Consider the following 21579-nt stretch of genomic DNA (forward strand, 5'->3'; position numbering starts at 1 on the left):
CCTTCTCCGGGCTTGGCAGGTGAAACCGGGCCCAGGAGATTCCAGAGGGGGAGGTAAGAAACCCCCGGAAGGATGAGATTCGTGCTGCTGGCAGATGCCGAATCTCAGTGTGTGCATTAGAGCGCGGCCAGCTTTGCTCCTGATCCTGTCCCTCGGGACAGAGGTGGGAGGCGAAAGCGATGCGAGGCAGGTGGGGAATCCCGAGGGAACGGCTGGGGAGAGCCGAGCGGAGCCGCTGCTAGCGACACGTGTGTCCCGAGAAACAACTTCCCTGAACTGAAAATCCTCTCCCTCTTGGAACACGCCTTACAGAAACCAGCTGCCCTGGTGGAGGTGAAGTGTTCTGTTTTTGCTGACGCGATGCCAGGGTCTATAAAATGTTTGGTGGTTTCCTACCTAGCGAAAAAAAATATGGAGAGGTTGGAACAATAAAACCGATGGAGCAGAAAGGCAGAAACGTGTAGTACCTTGGGATATTGCGTAAGGGAAATTGCAACCACGTAGCCAGAACTGGAGCAGAGTGAAAGGTCAGTGCTAGCGTGGATGGGTTCAGGCCACACACTAGCAGCAATGTTCGTGAGGGTGAGGTGTGAAGGATGTTACCCTTTGTAAATAACCCTGGAATAAAGTTCAGCTTGGCTGTACAATTCAGTGGGTGAATAAACAAATTGGGAGGAAAAACAAGACAGAATCTGGCACAATGAACCTGTGCTTCAGCTGTTGGCTGGATAGACCTAGGGCCAGAGATAATGCTGAATATTTGTAGCGGTGATGATTTACCATTATAAATCAAAGGATCTTGAACACTAAGCTGATAGTGATCAGACCAGTTTGGTTAAGAGCATTTTGCCAAGAGTTTTATAAGTGGATTGCGGGTGGCACCATTCCATGTTTGTTTACCTCGTGGGATTTAAACTTTAGTAATGCTCATAAGCTGAATTTACAGAATTGAGTAAAGAAACACCACAATAATATTTATTTCTGAGCAGCATGACAAAGTCTTACAGCCTTTGATTAGTGTAATATGGTGTAACATACACAAGTGCCTTGTGTATGTTATGTGGTATGTCTTGTCTGGAATTGTTTTCAATCCTGACTCATCAAAGTCAATGAATATTTTTGTATTAACTGACTTTGGTTGAAATTCTGTCTCCCTTTTAATTCTTTCTCGTGCAACAAACTTTCAGGGATTTTTGCACTACAAGGAACTGAAAATTTGATTCTTTTATTACTGAGATTACCTATAATGTTTTTTAAGTCTGAAGTTTGCAGTTCTGTGGTTTGTGTATTACTCCTTGATTATAATCTGTGTTGAAACAGGTTTTTTACAGGATAGAGACTGCTTTCTTTGTTAAATACTGAATGATATATGGCCTACATCCTTGTTGACTAGAGATCTCTTGAAACCAGGTAGCTTAATATAGCCAGAGCTTATATTTACTTTTGTGAAGTCTGTGGAAAGCAAGAACAAATCAGCAAGATACTCTAATGAAAGGCCTGCAAAAGGCTCCTTGTTGACTGATAAATGTAATTTCCTTTAGAAGCAGAGCACCAGGGAACATGGCCCTGCAAGAGCGAGGAACCAGCAGCAACTCCATCGACGACAAGCAAGAACAGAACTGTAACCATGTTATTACAATTGTCTTCCTGGCACTCTTCATCGACTTGTTGGGATTCGCTCTCATCTTGCCACTGTTTCCTTCCATCCTTGATTACTACAGCCAGACTGAGGTAGGTAACACAGAAAGTCAGCCCACAAAAAATGTTAGGTTCCTTTGGTAGGAATGGAAGAAAAATCACTGGCCTTGGGGCAAACCAAATAGCTGTAGGCAGATAAATAATTACCCAGCACATTTAAATATTCGTGTACTGAATGTATTTGTTAACCTGCATGAGACTGTTTGCTCTTGCTTTTACATTAAAATGAGGGGCTTGTTTTGAAGAAAATTCACGTATTTCTTAGGGACTAGTCCTTGTAATTGTCCGTGTTTTTGTGTTTTACACTGATGTCACTGGTGAGACAGTTCATAATGAATCTGCATACTGGGGTTTATCTGAGAACACATTCACTTCCTCCAACCCCCAGTGTCATGTTCCATCTCAACTTCCATCCTTAGCAGGGAACTGACTGCTGGTCTGGAAACACAGAGCAGAAAGACCTGTTGGTTGGTGGCTGTGCAGGTGTTGCCATTACCCTTCTCAGGTGTTACTGCTCAAGATGAAGATGTTATGGGAGAATTGTTTTTGTAGCCCACACCTCTGTCTCTCAGCCCCTTTCTAACCCCACTCCAATGGCAGCTGTAGGCTTTGTCTTTCTCACAACTCTGTCTAACCCTGACCATGGGCTCTGATCTCTGGGATCTCCCACTTTCAGTGTATTTCCTGCAGCCAAGATCTTCACCTTCTTTCCAAAAGGCCTTCTTCTTCTCAAGTCCTCCTCCTCTTTTCAGGAACCATTCTTTTTTTTGCACCACATTTTCTTTCTGGATCTACAAGCTCGTGGCTCTCCCAGGCTAAATAATCTATGTGCAGCAGAGTAGAGTATATCTCATCTTGCTTTACTAATTGAAAGATTCAGGGCATGCCGCTTCTGTTTAGTTCAGGGTTTAGCAAGTCACAGGCCTAATGGTTTAAAAAAGTTCAAATTCAGACATTCCCCCACCCAGACACATATACCCAATTATCTACTGCCTGTTAGCATTCACAATTTAAGGTATTTTTAGCCTATGACAACTGATCAGTGAGGAAATTTTCCCTTGGAGGGAGGAGGAGGGAAGGAATCATCTAACATTGTCTCTAGTTCACTAAGCTGTGATGCTGTCTTTGAAAATAAAACAGAGAAACTGTCTTCTTGCTTTTATTTCCCTGTTATCTCTTTTTCAGGATGGATTATATTTGTCATTGCAACATGGTGTGGACTGGTTTGCAGTGATGGCTGGGATACCTCCAGAACGGAAATACAACAGTGTCTTGTTTGGAGGTATGGACGTTAAACAAACAAGCTAACAGACAGAAAAAGGTGTTCTTTTCAAGTTATTTGCAGTGTTTATGTGAAGAATGACAGGAAATACAAAAAGCATACTTGCCTGGTATAAGATTCAGATTTAAGTAACACAGAAAATGTCTCTTAGATTAGACAGTAAATGATTTTGGTTTTACCACACTGATAGCAATGCAGAATTGGGCAGCCCCATTTCTGTCATTTGGAGACACCTAGACAGGAGCAGTGGGCTAACCTCATGCAATTCAGTAAGGACAAATTTCAAGTCCTGTCCATGGGAAAGAACAATCCTTTGCAGTGATACAGACTGGACACTGTTTGGTGGGGAGCAGCTCTGCTGTAAAGGCCCTGGGGATCCTGGTGAGCAGCAGCCTGAGCATGAGCCAGCCCTGGCAGCAAAGGTACCAGCAGCTCCTGGGCTGTATGAACAGAGGCAGAGTCAGTGGGTTAAGGGAAGTGGTCATCTGCCTGTACTCAGCACTTGTTAGACCACATCCAGTTTTGGTCCCCAGTGCAAGGAAAGGCATCCATGCACTGTGGTGAATTCAGCAGAGGGCTGTGAAGATGGAGAGGACCTGGGCTCGTCTGCGGGCAACGGCAGCCTTCCACTACCTGGAATTATTGAGAGAGAGGCTCTTCACTGAGGTGCATGGTAGGAGAGAGGAGATGCAAGAGGTGCAAGTAGAAGCAGGGGAGGCTCAGACTGGAGATAGGGAGGAACTTTCTCACAGTGAGGATGGTCAGTGGAACAGGCTGCCCAGGGTGGTTTTGTAGTCTCCATCCTCAGAGATTGTCAGCTCCTGACTGGGTAAAACCCTGACCAATCTGGTCTGACCTCATAGCTGACCCTATGAGCAGGCTGTTGGAGAAGGTGACCTCCAGAGGTCCCTTTTAACCTGAATTGTCCTGTGGCCTTGCTCAATTTGTTCTACAGATTGACATAGAAATACAGGCTTGCTGCTCCTTGTTGTCAGACTGCCAGTTGAGGGTCAGCAGCCTGCTGTGCTACGCTCTGTTCAGTCACAGAGATTACTCTCCCTTCACAATTGATCTGCATGTGATTGGAGATCAATCAGTAGGAAACACTGGAAATAGAAACTTGTGAGTCCCAGACTTGCCTCCCCTTTGGGCAGGCATAGTACAGCATTGCTTCTAAATCTCATTAGTCCTATTAAAAGCAGTAGAGCTGATGCTTTGCAGGGCCCAGAAGCATTTGCTGTCACTGGGACACTGGTGTGGATGAGCTCCAGCAGGAGTGGTGAAGGAAATTCAGCAGCATATACATCATGTTACACATCAGATACTCTTGGCTTCTTGCAATCTAGATGGTTATGAGAAAACTCTTGATTTTGAAGCATGAAGATGTGAGGGTTTCTGGCTTAATTTTCATTAGATCCTCTAGTGAGCTGAGGCCTCCCCCGAGATAAGCAAAAGGCTTTTAAAATAAACTAAATGAAACACAAAACTTCATTAGAGTATGTGTGAATGTGTTGTTACTATTTAAAGTAGTTTATTTGGGTGTAACAGGCAATAGAAAGTTAATAAGCAATTTTCTTCTTTCCCACAGTGTCCTTGCAGGCATGTTTTTGTTTCTGTGCTCATTTTTTAGTCAAATGAGTGGCTTTAAATGCTAGAAAACACTTTTCTTTAATCCCTCAGTAGCTGCTTTCTGTCTCCTTTAAGGCCTGACTGCAAACCTCCTCCTTGTACCTTGTATCCCTTACTGTCTTCTCTCTCTAGGATAAAAGTATTTAGAGGCAGTATTGAGTAGTGGTGGGACTGCTGACTAATTACAGGCAGTGAGGGTGCAGACAGGATGGCTGAATTAACCTGGTACCTGTCACGTTTGACTTCATCTCTTGTGCTGACTTTAATGACAGCTTTTCTTAATAAGCCATTTGATTTGCTAAACCAGCAGAATTTTTTTTTCTTTTTGCTAGATTGTATTTCTGCCAGATTGAGTTGAATTAACTCACTGAAGAGCTGACCAAGGCTGCAGAAGCAGGGAAAGACGGGCAAGCAATTTTAGTTGTAGTCAGCTCCTGTCTCAGTCCATCTTGACTGGATGCACCTTAAATGTTCATAGTGGAAAGTTTCACTATACTTGTGATGTTAAGCAGAGGCCACTGCACCATTTCTGCAGCCTGTATTCCTTCATTGCCTTCACCTGCAACAAGGAGCATAGAATTGAAAGGCGCTTCCAAGGTCTTGTTTCTCCTAGTGCAGGATATATTTTTCTCTCTTTCATCTTTGCTTAGACTGCAACCTCTTCAGGGCAGTAACCTTCTCTGCCCATATCGAGGCCCCGAGGTTACTAATACTTTGTTACTGTGGCCAGTCCTCACCCACATGTTATCTGCCCAGTCATTCAGGAGCTGTATTTCAGCTCAGGCCCAGGCCTTGCCTCCAGAACTGTCTCTGCCTCTGTCTCTTGGGTAGACCTCAGACCTACCTTGTAGGTGTCTTGTTTCCACTCCTTTCTCTGCCCGTGAGTCCTGCTGGTGTGGACTGGACTCCCTGGATGGACCTGATGTATAACCCTTGCCTTGTTTGGGACTGTCAGTGGGCCCTGCTGGCAGCACCCTGATCTGCCCAACCCATGTGGGACCTGGGTTGGTGAGAGCACTGCCAGTGCTGTGGTCATCCTCAGCTCCTGGCACCTCTCCTTTCCTGGCCCTGCTTTTGCTGCACACTGGCTTTGAAATATTTGGCATGAATGAGTGTTTTTATAGTGCTAGAAATACAAGGAAGAGAACTGTCTGTCATAAACATAAACTGCCACTGTACCAGCTGTAGGATTTTTTACATTTTTTTTTTAGAGCTTTGAGTTATCACAAGTGGCTGTTCTCAACAAGGTGTTCAGTATCAATATTCTTTCTCCCTCAAAGTTGATGGAAGCAGAACTTCTGGTCTGTCTCTCCTCTGCCTTTTGAAGCTTTGATAGCTGAATGATCTGAGACATATAACCCAGTTTTTCCTTTAAAGAAAAACTGTGACAGCAAGGCATCTTTTGCCTGCTTGTTGAGAGTGTAGTGCAAATTAATAAGTCTGTGAAGCTAGAAATGGCAAGAGAAAAGAGGAATTAAAGATCACAGAAGCTGGAGGCAGATTTCAAAAGACTGTCGGAGTCTGTTGGAATCACTCCTACCTCTTAGGGTGCCTCAATAACTGCAGTGTTTAAGTCCTCCTTTCCATGATAAAAAGGAAAGAAAAACTAATTAAGTGTGACAGAATCAGGTTCAGACAATCAAAAAAGTCTTAAAAGAACTGTGACTGTTAAAGACTATGTTATCTCTGCTTTAAGAACAGAAAATGTATGTAGCCAGCTGGGGAAGCATTGGAGAATCATCATTCTGTTACAACTAGTGAGTTTCAAACCCCTTCTCACCAGTGAAGTAACCTGTAAGTCACACAGTTTGTGCCTGTTACTCTGGTCTGTTTGTGTGTCTGGTCTGTCTGTATTTGCTGCCTCAGTTAAATAACAATGCAAGATTGGTGTTTTGAAAGTGGCTTAGTTTCAGGGACAAAGCTATTCTTTATAGCTGTTGTTTTACATTTAATGTCATGCCTTTAAAGGACATAGTGTCAAAGGTCTAGAACAGGTTGGCTGTCTTTGTATGCAAGATGAAGGCAGTAAGTATAATGATTTATCTTTTTTTTTTTTTAGGTCTGATTGGTTCCATCTTTTCCATGCTACAGTTCTTCTCCTCTCCCCTCACTGGTGCAGTGTCCGACCACTTGGGCAGAAGACCTGTCATCTTGATGACAGTGGTATGTGTCACGTGCTGATGTTAGTCATGGCATCTCAGCACACAGTGGAAGGCACTATGATCTTGTGGGTAGCACAGAGGATTGGAAAATTCAATGTTCTAGGTCGGTTGGTTGTGGTCTGTTTCTTGCCAAGTCATTTGGCCACACTTCCAAATGCAAGTTCTTAAGCTGAACTTCCCAGATCCAGAATTGTACATAGAAAGCACCAAAATACTAATATTTTTTCTGTGATTTTCCAAAATCCCTTTCCCCTTTCTATGGGAGTATGACTTCAGGTGCTCCGTTGTCAAATGTTAGACTTAATCCCTGTATGTTTTAGTTCCCCAAGTGACTAATGAGGGCTGATCACTTCATGACCTGTTTCACAGAACCTGGGAATTGTTGGTTAGGGATACAATACACTATTATTTAGCAGTGTAAGATGTATTTCTAATGAACATGAACATTCTCCAAGATGTTTTTTCTGTTGCTGGTCAGAGGTTTCTAACTACAGAGCAAGTGTGTACACATGTGGTGGAACTTGGCAGTGGAGGATATACAAATCCCCAGATCCTGTAGGCTTGTGGGGAGTGACGTAAATAAGCATTTGTGCTGATGATTGATTGTGAAATTTAAGGGCCAGAACTGTGAATTCTTCTTACTATGAACTCAGATTTCTCTTGAAGTTGGAAACAAAGGAGTGGGATGTACAAAGGTTTGGTTTGCACTGAACTTCACTCTTCTGATTTTGTTAGAAATATCACAATTATGTGAAGTTTGTATGGACTTGTTTCTACTTTTTATATCACTCTTCAGGATGTAGTGCGGTGTCAGTATATTCAGACATCTGTCACATGGGTTTTGGAGCAGCTGTTGAAAACTATTAAACAACAAAATGTTTAGCTGGGAAATGTGCAGAAATTATATCAACTTTGCTTTGCTTTATAAAGAACCCTTTCTTGCTTCTGCAGATGGGTTTGATAGCATCATACTCACTATGGGCTGCCTCTCGGACTTTTGGCGTTTTTCTTCTCTCCAGGATCATAGGTGGGATAAGCAAAGGGAATGTCAGCCTCTCCACAGCTATAATTGCTGACTTGCACTCTCCCAAAGCACGGAGCAAGGGCATGGTGAGTTACACTTGTGGGGTATATGTTTAGGTTTACTAGGTAACTTTTATTTGATTTTAGGTGCTCAGTATGTCTTCCTCAGCATTCCTGTGTATTCATTGATCAAGTGAAAACATGACTTTATGTACTACCCTGCTTCTGAAAAGATGCCTGATCATCTTGTTGGGAGATCTTGGACTTTACTTGCCAATGACCTTCACCTGCAAGTGAAATGCAGATGCTTTAGAGGTGGAAAAACTACCCGTTTACGTATTAGAACTGTTAGTGCTGCTGATAACTTTAATTCTGATTACAATAGCTTAGAAATACAAAGGTTTTGTGGCCCAATTCTGGTAGCTGGAAGCCAGTTACAGGACAACTCATTTTTCTCACCTTCCCAAACTGTGACTGCACAGCAGCACAGCACAGTGTGCCTCCTGACTTCCTTGTATGCTGCTCTGGCTTCAGGATCTGAGCTCAGTGGGTAAAGGATGTGACATTTGGCTGACTGAAGAGCAAGTAGTATGAGAAGCTTCCCTCTGCACTTCCAGAAGGCAGTGGCCTAGATGGAAACACCCTGCAGGCTGAACTTTGCCTGTGAATTACCAGTTATATCTTTTATCTTGTAAAAGCCTTGAGGGCCTAGACTTCTCTTAGCAGATTGTTATAAGTCACTATGTGAGACAGCTGCTTCTTGGGAGGGGAAAGCTTTAGACTTCACAGTGATAGCTAATGGATTTTCCAAGCAATTTATTGTAATCCTGGTGAGCCAAAATACTTTTTCATTTTATGGAGAGAGATACCCATACAGCACTAGTAAATAAAATGGGTCAGGGCCTATTTTTATGGCCTGAGAGCAAGTCACTTAGTACAGCATGGCTTACATCCATATGGCTTATATCCTTTTCCAAAGCAGAGTAGGCATGTTCATTCTGCTTTCTGGGAGACAAATAGCATCTCACTGATGCTATTCCCAAGCTGTGATGGGCCACTGCTTGTTCCTGCCACTTCTCTGACTGGATTGAAAATAAAATAGATTATTTGGAAATAGCAGGGTTTTCACACTTCTTGCTCTTTGCTGTGCACTCCCTACATCCTCAGGGTGATTGGGTTCTGTGTCTGGTTGCATTTCTTTAAGGCAAATGTCAGGAAATCTGGATTGTTTTAGAACTGAGCTACCTGAATGAAAAAAATGGTGACTAAAACTACATGTCTGTGTTCATTGTATCCCTGCAGGCAATGATTGGTGTTGCTTTCTCCCTTGGTTTTACCCTGGGTCCCATGATAGGTGCTTACCTCGCCATGGAGACGGAGAAAGGAGAAGTCTTCTACCTTCGTTCAGCATTGTTAGCTCTCATGTTTTCTGTGGCTGACTTAATTTTCATCTTCTTCCTACTTCCGGAGACACTTCCCAAGGAAAAACGGGTAAATGGACTATCAGTCTCAAGATGTATTTTTTTGTAAAAGTAGGATTTGAGAATTGTTGGAATACTGGAAAAAATTAAGAACAGGCTTATCCAGTGCCTCAGAAAGCTAGCTCATTCCTGGGGTTAGGCCTATTATTCAGGCTGGTGTCAAAGCAGTTGCATGATCACAGAATCACAGTGTTTGGGGTTGGAAGGAACCTTAAAGACACCTAGTTCCAACCCCCCTGCCGATACCTTCCACTAGACCAGGCTGATCAAAGCCTCATCCAACCTGGCCTTGAACATTTTCATCATGACTTATTATTGTATGATTGCACACTGTCCATCTGGTTAAAAGTCTCGTAGAACAGTCTCCTTTGTAGAGAGAGAGGCTGAATTCAGCCCTAGGTATCTGGGAGACACTTGATTTGAGGCTTTCACTGGATTGGGTCTTTCCTGTCATCCCTTATTTCTAAGCAGCACTCAGCTGTTGGAACATGCTTGATCTCTAGATAGCCAAACCCATTTGACACTGAGAATGGTTCAGGAAGCTTTCATCTGCAATGATCCTACCAGGGCAGAACTTCAGACCTTCCCTGAGTTTTTCCCAGCAGGTTGTGTCCCGTGTGAAATCAGTTACTCACATTATGTTCCCAAGCACTACAGCTATTTTATTTTTTTTAACGACTCTTCCATGTGTCATCTGTTCCCCTTTCCTATTTGGCTGTTACTAAACATTCTGGATGAAATCCTGCTCTTACTCAGAGCTCTGCACTCTGGAGTGATGGCAACGTGTTGATGCAGGGAAGTGCTGTAGAGCGTATTCTATATGCTGTATTCTGTTAACAATTCCTCCTTTGCCGTAGAGTGATTACATGGCTTCGGTGCATTTTACTATTGTGTTATGACTGGATATGTCCCTCTCCCTTTTATTATCTTCTTGGGAGTTCTTATAAGTTAGTCTGTGTTAGCCAACATGAGGGAATTTTGGTAAGAAAAGGAGAGCACTGTTGCTGTTTTTTCGGGTTCTGTCCCTGTACAGCAGTAGGGGCTGCCTGAGGTGCTGCTTAGGGTCAGGTCCCAGTCACACAAAAATACACAGGGTCTGTTTTCTGTCTGACAAGAGACTGGTTTGTCTGGCATTGGAGCTTCTTGTGATTGGAGTAGGTGTGAGTGTTTGTGTGCATCTGGGCAGTGGCCCCATATGATCCATGTGTCCCTACATATTCTAGTTCCACTTATTAGGCTGCTTTGCTCCCTTTGGTAATTCCTCCCACTTTCTGAGCGGGAGGGGAGCAGTTTTCTTGGCCTGTGGATGACAAAGGAAAGGCAGGTATGTTGGCTGCCCCTCTAGAACTTGGCTGGGCTGAGCTGGAGCAGGTGCTCCTGTAGTTAGTATAGGAGTGGAATATGTTGGAAGGACAAAGCTGTAAAAAGAAGGGAAATGATAATGATCACTGGTAGGAGGATGTGCCAGTAGGATCAGACATCTGTTTCCTTGAATTATGCTGTGTTCTCATGATACCTTCGTTTCTCTCAATCTGCTTTTCACAGGAGAGAAGTATTTCACATTGATTCATGTTAGAATTGTAGAAAGGGGAAGGTGAAAGGGGACAGGGGAACAAGAATGAGTTTTCATCCAAAGAGAACAGAATTTTCACTATTCTTCCTTCTTTTTTTTTTTAACTGTTCCATGAGTTGATCAGGTGAAGAGACCAGAGAATTGTACCTTAAATCAGTTAAACACTGGTCTTATATGAGGCAGCCCAAACAGCTCCTGCTGTGAGCTGGTTGTGGGAAGGGAGGAATACAGAGTTCTCTAGTGAAATCTATCCTCTTTAAGAGCTTTTTAGTTCACCTTTAGCTAAGCTAGTTGTGGGCAAGGCTACCTAGTTGGAGGGAGGGTCTCACAATTTTTTTTCTGATGTCCTGCTAATTGTGCAAGGACTGTGTGTTAGGGCCATGCAGAATCACCAGCAGACTTGTGGAAAAACAAAGCTGTGCTCTGTGCATACTAAACAGCATCTGACTTGAAGGGTAAGGCTGTAGCTTGTAAGGCCCAGGCTGCATTCCTGATTTGGACTGATTCTGCCTTCAAGTCATTTTACAGAGTCTGTCTGCATTAGAGGAAAACAGAATAAACAAGACACTGAAAAATGTCTAGTATTCAAGGTGACTTTTAGGGTGATCATGAAGTAAAATTAAGCAATTTTTGAGAAATTGAGCAAAATTTGGGCAATCACAGAAATTAAATACAAGTTAGATGTTGCAGATTTTGAACCTGCAAAGAATCTGAACTTGGTGCAGCTGCTGACAGTGACTGAATTTGGCAGTGTATACTTTGTTATTTGTGGGTGGCAGTTTTAGGACAATGTTTTCATTATGGATCAGTGGATGAAGCCAGTTCTAGACCACTGTTTCTATGGCAAAGGAGAAATTGAAAGAAATCTATACATGTATACACACAAACACACCTATATTAAACAAACTAATACATATATATTTCACAAAGCACTTAAAATTTTAAACATATACATATATAATGTATATCCTCTGGATGAAACTAAAATTGGCCTTGTAGTCCAAAGCAGCTTGGCATGCTGTCTGACGTGGATAATAATTCAAACCAGGTGCAAACTACAGGGGATTTTTATTACTGGCAAACCTCCTTGAAAAGTGTTGCTTGTGACCAAGTTCTCTATGCCGTAGTGCAAACACTGTTGTGCCAACCATGCAGGAATTGAGGATTGCTACAAGCAAACCTACAGCTTCATGAAATCCTCTTACAGACTTTTTAAAAGCATGAGCAAATTTCTTCTTGGGAGTGTCTGTTTGCTCTCTGCAATATATGCAGTGGGAGGGGAAGTAAATCTCCCAGTGTGTGCTGTGTGGGTCAGCAACTTTATGGCCTGGTATATTGAACTGGTTGCTGTTGTGAGGCTTGTGGGCTCCAGAGCTCTGCTGTCAGATACTCAGAAGCTCTGACTATCAAAACAAGACAGGGGTCACATGAATACCATTTTGAAGGTTGATTTGTTTACAGCTTTATTAAATCCAGTCCATATGAGTCCTCAGGTCATGCACTGAGATTAAGTTGCATTGATAATTCGACCTTTAATCTCTGCCCTCAAAGGAGTAATAGCTCTCTCCCTCCCTCCCTATCTGGGAAGAGAAGTAAGATTATCAGATAAAGCCTGTGCAGTGCTTTGAAGGCATGAAATACTAGGTGTGATTATTCAGGATTCTTGAGTCTGTTTTACCTCTTCCTGTGACTGTTGTATAAAGTGACAGGCTACATTCTCATACTTGTAAAAGTCTAGACATTATTCCTTCTTTAGTATTTTCTTTAATTTGCTGTATCTTAGAATAAAAATAAACTACTTAAAAATTTGAATTCTCTATTGATGGGAGAATAAGCACCTCCTAAGTGCCTGTGGATAAGGAGCAGGGAGAGTGCCACTAGGTGCATAATTAGTGAGTATGGAGTGCATAATTGAGATGTATGGAGTACAAGGACCAGAAATTTTCCTCTTTGAAAAGTCACACAGTGTGGCTGGGCAGAATCTCTGTAGAAATCTCTCTAAAATATCTCCAAAGAATCTTTCTAAAAGTTTTCATTTTCCTTTTCTTCCCCAGGAGGTGTCACTGGCTGGCTAAAAGAGCAACCAGTACCAAAACAGGCTGGTGCTCGATGCACATACTGGTCTCAGACTCTTAAATTCTTAGCTTCCTGTGACCTGGCAGGTAGATGTGCCACTGTTTTCCCAGTAAATGTCCTTTGGACATGAGGGATGATGCAAAAGGTGAACCAAACAAAGCTAACCTCAAGACTGTGGAGAACTTGCCTCTTCTGCTTTTAAGAACTCAGAGAAGAATCTCTTTTCTGTACTCAGTGAAAGGTGCTCTCAGTGCTCCACCTTTCAGTTACAGTGCTAGAGCCAGTTGTGTGTTCAGGAGGTCTGGGTTGTTACTGGGGGCCACTCAGTTGTCAACACCAAGTGCCTTGTTTCATCTCAGATGGTTTGTGTAGGTGTGGAAGCACATTTGACAGTTGTTGTCAATTCCTTGCTGTGGTTACTACATTAGGTTTTTAAATAAACCTCTTTTTGTCTTTGATCAGGTCCCTTCTGTGACATCTGGATTTCAGGCAGCAGTTGACTTGCTCAGTCCTTTGGCTTTGTTTCAGTTCTCTGCAGTCACCCGAGGAAAGGAATCCCCTTCAGAGGAGAGTAAGTGTTAGCTGACTTTTTATAGTGATGCTGTGTGCCTTTTGTATGTGGTTGATGCTTTCCTAAACTTTACTCAGACCATTTTCAGGCTGCAGGAAGGGAAGTAATTTAAGAAGGTAGATCAAGACATTAGTAAGAGAGATGTTAGTTTGCTTATTCAAGCTGCAAACCAGGAAACTTCATACTGGAATTTTATTTCTCAATTCAGGACTTGGCAATGTAGGATTTGATTCATTCTCTATATGAATTTTTTTAAGCTGTAGAAAATAAATCAGTATTTGCCAGGTACACCAACTTATCATTCAGTCCTCCTTGCTGCTGCATCAGGAATACTTACCTCTTTAGAGGAAACCTGTCAAAGCCTGCAGTGGCAGAAAAATAAGTAAGGTAGCCTGGCACAGACCATTTATAGCTGAGAAAAAGGGATAGTGTGCTTTAGTCAGTAACACCCCGAGAGCAGCATCAAGGTATTGGGTGGAATATGGGTATGGTTTAAAATCAGTCAATCAGTCCCCATATAGGTGGAGGTGTGAATGTGAGGTAGAGGGCCTGGACTGGGTGAGTGAGACCAGGGTAACCCAGACAGAGATTAGTCTTTTTGTCTCTCCTCTCCTCATAAGAAGGGAGGTGCAGTGGGCACAAGTCATTTTGTGGCATGTCTTGTATGGATATTTAAAATGAGCATCTGAGGTGAGAACTTCTCCCTGAACAGCTGATAAATGTTGCTCTACCTTTGTGGTTATATTTTCAAGCTATGCTTGATAAACACCACCATGTTTCTCTTCCCACCCCAACCCCCTTGGTGTTTGCTTTGTTTTGTGTTTGTTTAGATCTTCAGAATCTCAAACTTTTGGGCCTGGTTTATTTCCTGTACCTCTTCCTGTTTTCCGGCTTGGAGTATACACTGAGTTTTCTCACTCACCAGAGATTCCACTTCAGCAGGTATAGCAGGCTTAGAATATCAATGTTGTATATTTTGTCTAAGATATTTTTCAAACTCCTGATTTAATCTCTCTTCATGTATTTTCAAGAGAGGCTTTATGATGTTAGTTAAAACACTCAAAAAGCAGCCCTGAGTTCAGTGATACTTGGGCTGTGGGGGAAGAGTTTATGAAAATAGAGGCACAGTGTTTATCATGAAAGGAAATAATCAATCTACATGTTGTAATAACTAGACAAAATGAAGACACAAGATTAAATTAAAGCTCCTGGAATGTGTATATCCGGGCTAGTTGTACTGATTCTGGTAGAACCTTTTCTCTTCTTGCTCAGAAGAGTTCTTCAGTATCAGGGCAAATCTGGAAGCTCACAAAAGGCAAAGGATGAAGGGGTAGCTGGGTGATTATATTTGCTCATCAGAGTTCTGCATTGCATATGGTGTACAGTCGTGTCATAGAGTTTGATTTCCTTAAGCCAAACACTAGAGAAGAAAGAGAACAGAATCCACTAAGAGCAGCTCAGCTTGAAATACTTTTTCTGCCAGCTCATGGGAAGAATTCCAGCCAGGAACATGAACTTGCATATTGATTCCTATGTGTGTCCTTCCCTTTGAGTAATTCTCAGGGGGTTGTCTCATCTTTCCCTGTCTGTCTTTCATTACAGTTTGTGGCTTAACTAACATGTGTGTGTCAAGGAAAAGGGTTTTTAGTGTATTAAGGTTTTCCCTGCACCAGCCATTCAGGACAGCCCTCAGTGAGATCCACAGGCTGTGAGGCAGCAAGCTGGTCATGGAGGTGACAATTTGTAGCTGAGAATATCCACATAGTTTAGTAGCTAAGAGAGGTGAAAGGGAAAACTGGAGAAATATTTAAGGGTGGAGGGAGTGATGTTGCAAGCTTCCTGGTGCAACACAAGATCACCACAGTGCCAGTGCCCATGTTGTGCCTTGGTGACCTTAATCAAACCCTGCACGAGTTGGTCCTTGGAAGCCAACAACTCCTGTGCATATGGCACAGATGTCCATGGCACAGGGTAATTTATTCATTGACTCTTTGTGGGCCACCCTAGAAATAACTACACTACTTTGCAGCAGTCTAGAGATGGTTGCAGCATTTGCCAGCAGCTGTCCCATCAATATATAAGACCTTGGAGGTTTCTCTTTTTCCTGTCTGCCTGCCATGGAGACTGATGGAGAACTCTGCACTGCTTGTGCAAGCATCAAAAAGCATTTTGCCTCTCTTGTTGAGGAAAGGGTCCACAGCAGCCCTGTGAATCCCAGGGCAGAGTGCTCTGTGCGTGACTCTGTAATCTGTGTTTTTGCCTCCCTTCCAGCATGCAGCAGGGCAAGATGTTTTTCTTTATTGGAATAACAATGGCTGTGATCCAGGGAGGCTATGCTCGCCGAATCAAGCCAGGAAATGAAATCAGAGCTGTAAAAAGGGTAAAAAAAAATAATTTATTTTTCTTCCCCCCAAACCTGATATGTTAATTTTCAGCATAAAGTGCAATAAAGGATAGTTGGAGGCTATAACTGTACCTGTCAAATCTAAAAAATATTCTGTCTCGTTTGTCCAGCTAAATGACTTGTCAAGACTGTGGTTGTTGGGCACTTATCAGTCTAACTAAACTTTGGAACATTAGAGCCCTTTCTTACCATATCAGCAACAATATTATTGAAACTTAGTGTTCTTCATATTTAGTTGCAGTGAGGACTGAGAACAGATTGTCCATCCGTGCCAGCTAAGTAAAATGCTGTGAAGATTATGCTTCATTTCAATGATTCCTCTTGCAGTGCAGACATTGAAACTATTAAAGCTGCTTCAGAGCTGATCTCTGGCTCTCTTTCTGGGATATTAGTTTCAGTCTGGCCATCTTTGTGCTATCAAGGCTTTCCCTAGAGTATATTTCAGGACATGGAGAAATAGATTCTTCTTCCAGTCTTCTATTTGTGATGCTCCGTATTCCATGTACCAGTGTTCAGAGTGAAGTTTCACTGGCAAAAGTGTACATTCCTTTGTTTTGCTTGCCTCTTGCTTCACAGAGATGCTGCAGCTGCTGTCCTGGGATGACAGGGAACTGTTCCCTGCAGCTTACACAGCTGTGGGAACAGTAGATACATCTTGTCTTTTACATTTGTGTGTGGAACTAAAAGCAGGTTTGAGGTGTTTCTGAACTGTCATTGGCTAATTGGTAATAGGTTTCCTTGGACTGTTAAAGCCTCTATAATATGTTATACATTGATGTGAGTGATTTCAGTGGTGCCAGGGTAAAAAGATTACCAAACTGCACTGCATTCCAGTGAGTTGACTCAGCTTTTCTTAAGTTATTTCTGCTGGTGTAACAATCTCCACCCTGCTCCCTGGGAGGCAGAAGTTAGTGGCATGCTGCTTGTGGCACATAGGAGGCATTTCCCTGTGATTGAGCACTCAGGCTGCTGCTTCATGCTGCTTTATCCTCTGTGTGCTGTGCCAGCCTGCTGTGTTTGCTGGCACTGCTCTGCAGTTTGTGCACACTGTGGTTTGCCCCACTAATTTTTATACTTTTTCCTCTTCCCTGCCCTGAGGAGTGTAGTTACCTCAAAACACTCGTTTGGTTGGGCTGGGCTGGTCCTACTCATGCCCACCCATGTGCACTGTGCACAGACCCTCTGGCCCTGAGGCACTCTTCCCGTGGATATCAGGGGCTTTTGTGGGAGTTCCCCCTTTTGCTGAAGTTATTCTGGCAATTTGTTTGTGAATCTGCACCATATGGCAAACATGAGCTCTCTCAGCATAGTAGTTACAGTAGCTCATTTATAACTGAATCTTCCAAACGAGGCACTTGTGGCAGTGAATACTCTCCTTCATCAGACCAACAGCAGCTCTGTAAGCAAGGGGTGATACATCACAGGGGAGCTGAAGTCCAGCTCTTGGAGAAGATGAAGAGTGCTTTGTATTTTGGGGTTTGAATTTCAGATGCCATTCCCCCCAACCCCGTTTTTTCTACTTGGCTACAGATAGATGGAATCTGAAAGGTAAAGCAGGGGAGCTGTAGTCCTGCTGCACACAAACTTTTTGGTTTCTTGTGCCAGCTTGGGAGATGAAGACTTAAAGCTAGATTTCTGCCCAGGCCAACACTGTACAAGAGAAAAATATCCCCCCCAAAATGGTAGATCTGTGAGAGGGAGAACTTGCCTGTGGTCTGCAATCATGTGATAGTGAGAGGGAGCAGAAAAGTGCATTGTGCTGGTCTGTGACCATCCAGGTGACTTTGAAATGTCTACTTGAGAAGAAAGGGCTTTCTGCTTCTAACTTCAGTGTTGTCCCATCAGTGGAAGAGAACTGGCAGGACACCTAGAGCTAGGCTTTAACAAGCAGGGCTCAGATGTAACCGTGTGACTCATTCATTTTGCAGGCTATTATGTTGCTGATTCCAGCTTTCTTGTTAATTGGATGGGCTGCAAATGTGACCATGCTGAGTGTTGGACTGTTGCTGTACTCCTTCGGTGAGCTGTTCCAAAGGCACTGCATGCAAAGCACAAATGATTTTTTCTTCATCTATTTATTCACTCTGTCAAAAGAGATGCACTTCTAATTTCAGACTATAAGTTGACATTTCTGTTTATGAAATAAGGAAGAAACAGTGTCTGTGCTTTTTCTGATGCTGTTTGTATCACAGGAAGTTGTCATGGTGATATTTGGAAGCATCGCCAGTGCTCCTGTTGTCCTGTCTATCTGGGCAGCTCTTGAGAGTGGGGTTTTTTTTCCCTATTATCAGGCCTAGAAGCAAAATATTTACCAAGTAGCTCAGCTCAGGAAAAGAAGGGAGACATCATGTCTTTGTATTTCTGTAGTGGCTGCATTGTTTGTTAGGCCACAGGCTGGAGACCTGCACACTCTGAAGCAGAAAGCCAGAGCATGTATTTGGACTGAGCAAGAGTGAGGGCCTTGTGTTGAAGTGTTAACAGATACTGTTCTGCCAATCTAATCTGTTATTCAGGGGAACAGTTATGAATGAAATCTACTGAGATGCCTGTCTGAAAAGAGATTTCAGGTATTCTAAACAGTGCTAGCTATTGTTAAGAAGCTCCAAGTATGACTCATTTCAACAGTAGAAGACTTTTCTTTTGCATGGTACAGCTTGATTCAACAGTAAACTGTAAACCACAAAATGCATCTATTGAGTAGCTTGTTTGTTTGACAGGTGAGGAGTGAGAGGAGGTGTTCATTTTGTCTGTGTTTGAGTCTTCCTAGGGCCCTACCTGGGCAAAAGACTCCATCTCTTCACAGTTAAACCAGCTAGAATTGCCTCTAGGGGGGAGCCTCACCTCACATCTCTTCTTCCCTCTGCCCCAGCAGTTAGGGCACCTGCAGCTAAGGCAACATTTCAGTCGTTCCTGCTCTCCAGTTGTCCTTTTCCTTCCCAGAAACAATTCTGCTTTGTATGCTTAAGGCACTTCTTTCTTGGCAGAACAAGCCCCTATTTCAGTAAGAGGGCAGTGATTGCTGAATAACTCTTGGGTTTTGTGTCCAAATATTTTGTAACCTTTTCTTCTTGGACTTGACTGTCTTATTTCCCAAGGGAGAATGTAGCTGCCTCTCTCAACCATGAGTACAGTAAAGTGTCACTCTGTACAGCCACCTCACTGTCTGTGTGGAATATGAGCAATTCCCTGCTCCACCTGATAAGACCACAGCACTTTGGAAAACTACCAGTTGGCTGATCTGACTTGCCCATCCCTGTCCCCTGGGCTCACAGAATGAGAGATGCTAATGTGAAACATCTGCTCAGAGCACTTTTGGCTCTGGGGTCTTCGTGCAGGTTGGCTTTAAGGGGGTGTTTGCATTATTGAACTCGATTAAACCTGATGACTCTGTGTTGGTAGAGTGCCCCAGAGCTCAGCATATTTCTCTGCAGTGGTAACAAGTTTGGGCCACATGTTTTTCACTATTGCTCTTGTAATTGTTCTGAGCCATTCACTGACAATTTCTTTTGTGGATTTTTCCAGCTGCAGCCATTGTTATCCCGTGTTTGTCAGCAGTGGTGTCAGGCTATGGTGAGTGTCTTTCCTGCCCTTGGCCACATCATTGACCTTTGTATTGAGTTGGCTCAAATACAGAACTGACCTCAAGTTTAGTGAAGCATCAACAGGAACACTCATGGCTTAGGTTCACTTCAGCTCCGTGTTGGACCCATGACTCAGCTGCTGCTTGGCTTTATAAAAGGCCTCTTTCCCCATGTGCATTAACGAGGAGAGCAGAAATGCAAATGTTACATGAACTGCTGCCTCACGTTGTATGTCTGTAACCCTGGAGTAGTGCCCACCCCTGCAGGAGTGAGGCTAGAGCTGGGTACCTGCCTGCTGCTCCATTTCCGCACAGCCAGTGATCCGTGGCTGTGCTTCCCTCCAACCACACCAACCTCAGCTGTGAGGAGCCAAACCAGCTGTGTTAGGCTGGAGGTGATACAGCCCTCCACCCCTTCCCTTCTGTGAGCTGCTTTCACAGAAAGGGAGGATGTCCTGACCCTGGGAACCTCAGAAACATCCTGCAAGGGAGCATAGGGAACCCCCAGACTGGCTCATACCTGTGTCATAAGTGGCAGTTTTAGCACTAACAAACAGCAATGACCTGTTCAGTTACCATCAGTGTCACACTTGAATTTTGTACTGTGTAATGCAGCTTGTTCCAAGGTGATGGGGAAATTTGCAGCGACCTTATTGCTGGTGGTGATTAAGATGAAGAATGGGCAAAGCATTAGCCTCCTGGGCAAAGGTCACTGAGCAGGGAATGGCCCTGGGTCCTCTGAAAGAGACATCAGCCATTGTTGCCAGCAGTGAAATCATTTCTTCCTGATTGCTTAGGAAAGACCTTTTAAGGGATCTTCTGAACCCTCCTGGCACTGGTTGTTAATGTAACCTTGTGAAACAGATGTAGCCGTGTTGCCATCCCTGGATGACACAGTTCTGTAGCTCTGGGTCAGCTGGCTGACTGCAGTGCTTGCTGAGGTGGAAGAGTGAGGCTTTGCTCATTAATGTCACTTTGATGTTGCTCTTAGTTAACTTGCAGCTACACTTCTGTATTAATTATATGCCTGTGCCTCCTCAGAAAAGCTTATGCACAATGTAAAGGGTTTTTTTGGTTAGGGTTTTTTGGGGGGATGGGGGGAATGCACTGGAAGTTGTCCCTAGACAAAAACTTACAACAAGCCCTGGTATGTTTGCAATGAAGCAGTTATGATTGTCTTGGTGGAGGGCAAGTAAGTGCAGATTGGGCTGTGGGTGTGAAATGCAGGGAGAGGGAGATGCGTATGGGAAGCACCTCCAAAAGAACAAGGCTCCCAGGCCCTGCCTGCATGCATTCCCTGCCCCAAGCAAAACCTCCCCAGTGTAACAGCTCTGCCTGCACAGGTGCCGCCAGCCAGAAGGGACGAGTCATGGGGATCCTGAGGAGCCTGGGAGCCCTGGCCAGAGCCCTGGGCCCCATCCTGTCAGCTGCAGGTGAGTGTGGCCTCATGTTCCTTCCTGTGTGTCACCATACAACCCAGGTGGGCTGGAACAGGGAAGGAGAAGTGCACAGCACCCCCTGCATGGGGTTCACTGAAGGGACAGAGGAGGGGTAACCAGCCAGACAGCAACTCCAGGGCTTGACCTCAGACTAGTGTTAACACTAAGCTAAGCCTGAACCATGTGCCAAGCAATTGCTGCTCTGGCTCACCCAGCCAGAGATTCAGTGTTCTCCAGCTCTGTGGGTATGTTGTGATCGCAGCAGCTTTGAAGGCATTTACACATCTGCAGGGTCAAACACAGTAACAAGCTGAATTCCTGTTTCCTCTGCAGTTTACTGGCTGGCTGGGGCTGAGCTTTGCTTCACTGTCTGTGGAGCATTGTTCCTTGTACCCTTTGCTTTACTCGGGTTGGTAAAACAGCAGGCAAAGCAGGAGTAGTAAGGAACCACAAAACTATCACCAGCTTCCAAGGACCACTGCAGGACCTGACTCTTGGCACTGACTGCTGAGCAAATAATAAGAGGAGGATTTTGAACTTCTGGAAGGAGACACAAAGTGACCATTTGCAGCCACAACACAGCAGTGATGTTTAACGAGGCCTCCCAGCCAGCTTGGCTAGCTCTGCAAGTAGAAAAAAAGCGCCAAACCAACCAAACAGA

At 43.8% G+C, this 21579-nt stretch overlaps 1 protein-coding gene across 1 annotated transcript; it reads left to right on the plus strand.

The window, feature by feature from the left end:
- Nucleotides 1–1546: 1546 nt before the first annotated feature.
- Nucleotides 1547–21500, plus strand: MFSD10 (major facilitator superfamily domain containing 10). Its single transcript, XM_009074505.1, has 12 exons — nucleotides 1547–1731; nucleotides 2884–2980; nucleotides 6669–6772; nucleotides 7723–7881; nucleotides 9097–9285; nucleotides 13387–13495; nucleotides 14326–14437; nucleotides 15767–15875; nucleotides 17828–17918; nucleotides 19422–19469; nucleotides 20823–20912; nucleotides 21252–21500. Exons 1-12 carry the CDS (start codon nucleotides 1561–1563, stop codon nucleotides 21356–21358), a joined length of 1386 nt encoding a protein of 461 aa, XP_009072753.1. The 5' UTR covers nucleotides 1547–1560; the 3' UTR covers nucleotides 21359–21500.
- Nucleotides 21501–21579: the final 79 nt, after the last annotated feature.

This window comes from Acanthisitta chloris, unplaced genomic scaffold (assembly GCF_000695815.1).
Source record: "Acanthisitta chloris isolate BGI_N310 unplaced genomic scaffold, ASM69581v1 scaffold21125, whole genome shotgun sequence".
Lineage (NCBI taxonomy): Eukaryota > Metazoa > Chordata > Aves > Passeriformes > Acanthisittidae > Acanthisitta > Acanthisitta chloris.

Excerpts from the sequence above, each read along its gene's own strand:
- MFSD10 (XM_009074505.1), top strand. The coding sequence starts at position 1,561 with ATGGCCCTGCAAGAGCGAGGAACCAGCAGCAACTCCATCGACGACAAG. Across the intron at positions 1,732-2,883 it reads ATTACTACAGCCAGACTGAG|GATGGATTATATTTGTCATT; the intron begins GTAGGTAACACA and ends TCTCTTTTTCAG. Across the intron at positions 19,470-20,822 it reads AGCAGTGGTGTCAGGCTATG|GTGCCGCCAGCCAGAAGGGA; the intron begins GTGAGTGTCTTT and ends CTGCCTGCACAG.